This window comes from Anguilla rostrata, chromosome 2 (assembly GCF_018555375.3).
Source record: "Anguilla rostrata isolate EN2019 chromosome 2, ASM1855537v3, whole genome shotgun sequence".
Taxonomy (NCBI): Eukaryota; Metazoa; Chordata; class Actinopteri; order Anguilliformes; family Anguillidae; genus Anguilla; species Anguilla rostrata.
In genome coordinates, this window is record NC_057934.1 from 30,369,081 (window position 1) to 30,376,801 (window position 7,721).

At 40.1% G+C, this 7,721-nt stretch overlaps 1 protein-coding gene across 1 annotated transcript; it reads right to left on the bottom strand.

The window, feature by feature from the left end:
- Positions 1 to 1,143: 1,143 nt before the first annotated feature.
- Positions 1,144 to 5,441, bottom strand: LOC135247733 (actin, alpha cardiac muscle). Its single transcript, XM_064321517.1, has 7 exons — positions 5,296 to 5,441; positions 3,981 to 4,120; positions 3,355 to 3,679; positions 3,077 to 3,238; positions 2,603 to 2,794; positions 2,324 to 2,505; positions 1,144 to 1,680 (listed from the first exon to the last, which is right to left on the bottom strand). The coding sequence occupies exons 2-7, from the start codon at positions 4,107 to 4,109 to the stop codon at positions 1,537 to 1,539; spliced, it is 1,134 nt and encodes a 377-aa protein (XP_064177587.1). The 5' UTR covers positions 4,110 to 4,120; positions 5,296 to 5,441; the 3' UTR covers positions 1,144 to 1,536.
- Positions 5,442 to 7,721: the final 2,280 nt, after the last annotated feature.

The window sequence follows — 7,721 nt, forward strand, 5'->3', positions numbered from 1 at the left end:
CAGCGTGCATTGGGTGTGAGGCAGGAATATATCCTGGACAGGTCACCAGTCCATCACAGGGCATATATATATATATATATATATATATATAAGCCTCTGGGTAGCAAATAATTCAGTTTGTTTTTGAGTATTTATTGAATGATAATAACATTAAGTAATAAGGAAGAAGTGAAGAAGTGAAATGGAAAGTACGATCTGCTGGTCTAACAGGAAGTGTATCTGTCTATTCCCAATTTTTCTTTGTCCTGTGTTGATGGTGCTTGGCCCACTGGAGTCTTGTCTTCTCGTTAAGAGCATGTACCGAGGGCTTTTTCCCAGATACACATCCATTTAGACTAGCAGATCGTAGCCACCGTTTCACTGTAAGCAAGGAAAATGTTTTATCTCTAGTTGGAGAGATCTTGTGCTAGGCAACACAAGATATTTGTCTTCTGCCTCTTGATCTTCCTGGTCTTTTCCAGTTAACATCACTGCCCATCAGCTAGACCCTTCTGAGTATGTAGTGAACACTGAACCTGAAAATTTCTCACTGGTTATAACTTTATGCCACAATATGTTTACTTTGCCCTGTATGTCCCTGACTCCTTCTTTGCCATATTTCTTGCAACGCACCACCACAACTAATCTATATATTCAAATTGTCCTGTCATGTCAGTGTTTAGGATGCTGTGAGAGTTTTAATCAAAGTGGTGGTGCCATAGCCATATAATGACAATATATTAAGAAAACATTTTACTTCTTTTTTAATGCTATGGTAATTTCATATTTTGAGTTAAATATATCAGTTTTTATTTTGATATTATGAATACCAGAAAGAGTTGACATTAAAAAGCTGTTGCCTCTTTAAAATGTATTTGCACATTTCTCCAGCATTATCTTTTAATGATCACTACTATTAACCAATCTCTGTATCACATCAATTGTTGCATCCTGCTAAGTACCATTCACTGAATGGAATTCCTTGGCACAAATTTCACTGACTGTGACCAGCCTCGTATTTGTTTAAGAACCACTGTGCTAGGAGGTCAAATAATTACATCTGCCTGGCTTTTGTCAGTGATTGTGTAAATCGTCAGCTGCTTAGAAGTGGTTAACCATAATGCATGAAGTAAAACGCTTTTTAAATAAATATCAACAAACACATTTGAAAATAGTTGAAAAATTTTATTTCCCCTGATGTCATTGTGTTGTCTTCGGCAAGACTGATGCATTTCCGAGCCGATTTTGGGTAAACAGAGGAAATGACACTGTGGTCACCCTCTGCCCGATCTGTTTTCCTATAAAGCAGACTGTTCTCAAAATACCCAATGATGGACTTCAATAAATTAATATTTATGTACATTTTACATTCACATGTTGAATAACATGCCATTTTCTCATTCTTCTCTTTGATGCAGTTTTCATGTTGTTTTGCAGCATTTTCATAAAGTAACAACACATTGTTACAAAATGATATTTGTACAGAGCTGTTCCATGACAACGATGCGGTCTGCTACAGCTTGGTTCCTGAGCAAGATGCAGGCGATGGCGATTGGTTTAGAAGCATTTGCGGTGGACAATGCTGGGGCCTGCCTCATCATATTCCTGCTTACTGATCCACATCTGCTGGAAGGTGGACAGGGAAGCCAGGATGGAGCCACCGATCCATACAGAGTACTTACGCTCTGGTGGGGCAATGATCTAGAGAAGAAGAAAATAAAAATGCGCAATAGCCATGATGAGAAAATTCCCTTCACAAAGTAAATATTCTGAAGATCTATGAGTTTTCTATTAATTTCCTTTATATATACTAAGCTCCATAAAGTTTGGGACAAAAGTGGAATTCTTCAGTTCTTGCCTATCCCACTAGGCAAGAACTGGCACTAGTTGTGGTCTTTCTTCATAATGATGTTCCAAACTGTTTTGGCCTATGTCTCTGACTGTTTTTTTTTCTTCATATTTCTCAGCCTTACAATGGCTTCCTTGACTTTCATTGGCATATCTGGTCGTTATGCTACACCAGAAACTGCCAGTGACTAATCAGAAACACCTGTGCCATTTGTCCCAAATGTTGTCGTGGCCTGAAACGGGGGGCTATGTATTAAAAGTGCTGTTATTTTTATGTGGAAGAACCCAAATGTATTAAAATACCCTTTAATAAAAGCTGAGAATCTGCACTTTAACCACATTCCATTGTTTGATTCCACATCTAAAACTGTGGAGTACCCAGCCAAATCAGGAAAACCTTCGTCTTTGTCCTAAATATTATGGAGATCACTGTATATATATATATATATATATATATATATATATATATATATGATTAGATTTATATGTAAATTACCTTGATTTTCATTGTGCTGGGGGCCAGAGCAGTGATCTCCTTCTGCATACGGTCAGCAATACCAGGGTACATGGTGGTACCACCAGACAAGACGTTGTTGGCGTAAAGGTCCTTCCTGATGTCAATGTCGCACTTCATGATGCTGTTGTAGGCGGTCTCGTGAATACCAGCAGACTCCATACCTTGATAGATTTACATGGTTGGTTTAGGAAGACAATATTTAAATAACTGCATGGAGGGATTTTGGAAATTTGGGGGGATTCTGATCTATATACGTACCAATAAAGGAAGGCTGGAAGAGGGTCTCTGGGCAACGGAAACGTTCGTTACCGATGGTGATGACCTGGCCGTCAGGCAACTCGTAGCTCTTCTCCAGGGAAGAGGAAGAGGCAGCGGTGGCCATTTCATTTTCGAAGTCCAGAGCCACATAGCACAGCTTCTCCTTGATGTCACGCACGATCTCACGCTCGGCTGGGATGGATAATTTTACATTAGTGCTCCGGTCGTTAACAGGAAGCATCACATGCCTACGTTTTGGCATGTAAAAGTCTAAATTTTGTAGGCTATAATGGAATGCCAATACATTATAATGCTAACATAAAAACAATAGCGCAGGAGAAATCGTATATATTCCTCTGTAAACGAATGAATTTAAGACCAACACCAAAGTCAGAATTGTGAAAAAAAAGGTGTATTTTACGCGCGGATAATAGGCCTGCTGAAACATAGGGAAAGTACGGAACATTGTCTCACCGGTTGTGACGAAAGAATAACCACGCTCGGTCAGGATCTTCATGAGGTAATCAGTCAGATCGCGACCGGCCAAATCCAGGCGCATTATGGCGTGGGGCAGAGCGTAACCCTCATAGATGGGGACATTATGGGTGACACCATCACCAGAGTCCAACACAATACCTGAAGAAATAAAAACACGCTTTATACATCACTAGCATTGTTACTCTGGACTAGATAATTTCACAGTATGATCGTTCCAAATTTGCGTCAAAATACAAGGGCGAGTTTTTTCTCACCAGTGGTACGACCAGAGGCGTACAGGGACAGCACAGCCTGGATGGCTACATACATAGCTGGCACGTTGAAAGTTTCAAACATGATCTGGGTCATCTTTTCACGGTTAGCCTTGGGGTTCAGTGGGGCCTCTGTGAGCAGTGTAGGGTGCTCCTCTGGGGCCACACGGAGCTCATTGTAGAAGGTGTGGTGCCAGATTTTCTCCATATCGTCCCAGTTGGTAATGATACCGTGTTCAATGGGGTACTTCAGAGTGAGGATACCCCTCTTGCTCTGAGCTTCATCTCCTACGTAGGAGTCCTTCTGACCCATACCCACCATCACACCCTGGAATCAGAAAAGAAGCGCATTAAGAGACAAGAAGATTGTAACATAAATACAAGAAAGCGTGACCAACTAATTCCTTGGAAACTTGCGAGTAATACCTCTTCAATGAAGTAATTAGTATTTACCAAGCAAGCATTCGTCGTTGGATTTTCTTTAAGAAGGAAACATTGGAAAATGTATTTTTCCACAGTTACACATTTTACGAACCTTGATAGAGCATGTTGTTGGTGATAACCGCTGCTGTCGGAAATGCTAATTTATACTCAATTTGGTTATACTTGAACAAACACCTGTTACGTACCTGGTGACGAGGGCGACCGACAATGGAGGGGAAGACAGCCCTGGGTGCGTCATCGCCGGCGAAGCCAGCCTTCACCAGGCCTGATCCATTGTCGCACACCAAAGCGGTGGTCTCGTCGTCGTCGCACATCTTGGTGGGTTCTGAAAAAATGAAATAAAACGCCGCTCATTCTTCGCACATATCTCAGCTAAGGTTTAAAATAGGCTGTATAACATTGAAACTATAGTTACCACCAGAAGCAAAAACATAAATGACCGAACAGAACCGTACATAAAGTAGACTACCCGTATATCTGGCAGTGTTTGAATGGAAAACCAAGAAAACTAACTGCCAAATTTTCTCATTAATTAATTGCAACGTCGTTACATCGTCACCGCTGACATCTCAAGGGCTTTCAGTTTTATATGGTTTTCCACAGGCTCAGCAATACACTTGCTTATCCGGTTGCAGATTTCTATTACTTTTATTATATCTATTTTTGAGTTTACTGAAGTAATTTTCAATATAGAAAGAAGCTGTTTGCCTTAACCTTTGTGCGCCTTTGTACCGCAACCTGTACGAATTCAAATTTGGTTTTAGATTTTTGATGATCCTGGATATTTTACTATGTTGTGTTTTTATTAACTATCTCGTTTCATTGTGTCGTTTAAGAACACATTATTTAAGCTTTCATTCAAATCTCCCCTTTAATTTAAATTTAAATATAATAAGGTGTAAAAGTATTTTTGTATTCGGGTTAATTTAATTAAAAAACATTTTTCACAAGGATTTGGGCAGCATTTCTTTGCTGACTTCGTAGTGATTTTTGTGAAATGATGACCTTTGATATTGAGGAATTTTGTTTACATACAGTAAAATATCCAGTGCTAATTACACTCTAACAGAGTAGCTACATAGTCCAAAATAGTTAATTTAACAGTGAACATTTACTGAGCACCCCGGATGTTTAATCTTTAACTGTGTATCTAATCCATTGTGACATCTTGAACACATCTGTTGAAAGTAGTTTTGAAGTCTGAAACGCTGTAGCCTATGTGTCAAGGGAATTTCCTTGGAAAAATATCTACCTGATCAGTGGAAAAATGTTTTTCTTGTTCTTTCCAGTATTAAATCTAATTATGAAGTCGTGCCGCCAGTTGGCAGTCAAGTCCTATTATTGATATCTTCCTGTTTGATATCTTTAATTTGCGCAATTCGGTTATTCCAGGGTAGTGTAAACCATTCGAAGCCATGTGGTCACAAAATCCGATCCGTGAATTGCCCTCATTGCAGTTGCCCTCATTCAAGTTGCTTGGTCCTGTTCCAGTGTCCTTACCTTTGGTGGTGCCTGCCTTGGAAGAAGCTCAGAGTGCAGAACGCAACCGCTGCGGGTTCCAGCTACAATGCGAAACGGACCACCCTGAACCTTATATATTCACTGCCTTCCACCTTTTTCTGTTAGCCATTTGGAATGTCTATGTATTCCACAAGAATTTGTCCTAGTCTTCATCCATATTTGGTTCTTGGAGGGTGAGCGGAGGGTACTTCACATTCAAACTGCGAAGCGCTCCGGGTCGAATCGCGCAGGGCAGTCCATATATGGGTCGGTAGTCCCGAATCCAAACCACGGTCCTCAGTCCGTATATGGAGAGCCGAGATTTGTAACCCGTCTTCTTCCTTCATGGCTTATCAAACACGGTAGCAACTGTCTCCAGGACCACCCACCCACAATCTCCAAACCCTTGCCTTATCAGAGGAGCGTTGTTCAGGCTGCGAGGGATTACACTAACCGTATGGTTTTTTTCACACCAGTCCTATATCACAGTGCGGATTACGCATCAGGAAGAAACAAGGTATTTAACTGTTTTAAATCCATCCAGGCATACGGTTATTTCGTCTCTTCTTTGACGTGTACCGGGCAAGAAACACAAGGAGTTAAACGCGCTGCACTATTGCTAGAAATTATGTGGCATGGGTATTTTCTATAAAGATGTACCATACCAGTGATTTGAAATATTCCGTCAAAAATAACTATTATGGAACTACTTGTTTGTCTAGGCAAGTGCATGGTTAGGCTAGCCGTTGTCTCAACTTCTGAGATGAACAATTAAAGTTGGCCTTGAAATGAAACTTTTGATGTGGGGGACAGATATGCACATTTATTGGGTTGGCTATATATGTATATTGTGTTGACTATGAGAAAATAAACCTGGAAGCCAATAGAATAATCACAACGAAAATATGTATGGTAAAATGCATATGAACTCGTGATTTTTACTTTTTATAAGTAAAAATGCGAGCGAATACCATGCAGACTATACGGATTGTGCTGGGATATATTTGAAATGGTGAACTCGTATTTGTGTCAAATTTGCATTTGTCATACATTTTAAATCATGCAAATATTTCACACATTGTGCTAGTGCTATAAACCAGTATTTATTCAGCGGGGCTAAATAGACGGAGTTGTCTCAAATTAAATTATGGAGAGGTGGAACTGATTTTTCCCCCAGTAGTCACCCCCAACTTCCGTGTTTACCATAGTGCTAATACTCAGAATTCCGAAAAGGGGGTGAATAGAAGTCCCACAACAAACCCCCACCCCGTGTAACCCTATAGGACACATCTGAGCAGCTGCTGATACCGGAGGAGATAACTGAGCACAAATTTAGTTGTTTCATTGCTTGTTTCACTTAACCCACTGCATTTTCACTTGTGAAACAGCATTTTTATGTAATATTGTTGCTAGACGGGCTGCATGGAAAACTGACAATTTGAGAATTGCAGAGCTGCAATACATTTTACAACCGGAGGTGGTAAGAATCCTTTACACTACATTGCAGGTTTGGTGCCCCCTTCAAAGTAACACTGTAATTCCAAACCACCATGTAGTGTTTCAAAATGCAATCATTATGTTATTGACGAGGTCACAATCCAGAGCTACAGGTGTCAAGCATTCTATTAAAAGCAAGATGAACACCCATTTTGTGCTGGAAAACACCCTTATAGGGTCACAGGAAAAACTGTAAAAGTTAGAGTAATTTATTGTGGATGTCCCCAATTTAACTCCCCTTTCCTATTTTAGGAACTTGAAGACACAGCGACCATCTGCTCCCTCCACTGGTGTTCCCAGATTAGCTGTCGTTTGCAGACAGGGCAGTTAAACTCAGGTCCTGGTGGACTGCAGCCATCTGCAGCCAATTATACTCACGATTCTACCTACATAAGACCTTGTTGAATACACTAACAATATAGTTGTTTGATCTCATGGATGGAAAACCAGACCACACATATGTACAGAAGAGAATGAAAAACATTAAATGTGACCGTGTACTGTAATCTGCTATCAAGGATAAAAATACCCAGTAACATTGCACTCTGTTCAAAATCAGGGGCAAATTGATTATGGTAGAAACCAATAAAAAACTCACTCTAAATACATATTATCCAGTTATAAAAGTGAAATCACTTATGGTAAATCTTTCTGAAAGGGAAGTGCACAGTATTTAGGATATTGATTTCATGAAGGCATTTGGAATTGGCTCATAACCAGTACACAGAAACTTCACAGGACATGATAGTACAACCTGAGGCTATATTAGATGCCTCCTCTTCTAAAATGTAATTCATCTTTTTTTGTCACATGTTTGCTAAGTACATTCCTAAGATAACTGACTGCTTTAGGGAAGTTTTAGTGCTGAATAATGTAACCCCCCCCCCCCCCCACACACACACACACACACCCACATACCCCCTTACACT

Bases quoted from the DNA above. Each gene is read 5' to 3' on its own strand.
- LOC135247733 (XM_064321517.1), bottom strand. From the start codon at position 4,109: ATGTGCGACGACGACGAGACCACCGCTTTGGTGTGCGACAATGGATCA. The intron at 3,680-3,980 runs GTACGTAACAGG...TTCTGATTCCAG, and splicing joins TCGGTCGCCCTCGTCACCAG to GGTGTGATGGTGGGTATGGG. The intron at 2,506-2,602 runs GTACGTATATAG...AAATCTATCAAG, and splicing joins CTTCCAGCCTTCCTTTATTG to GTATGGAGTCTGCTGGTATT.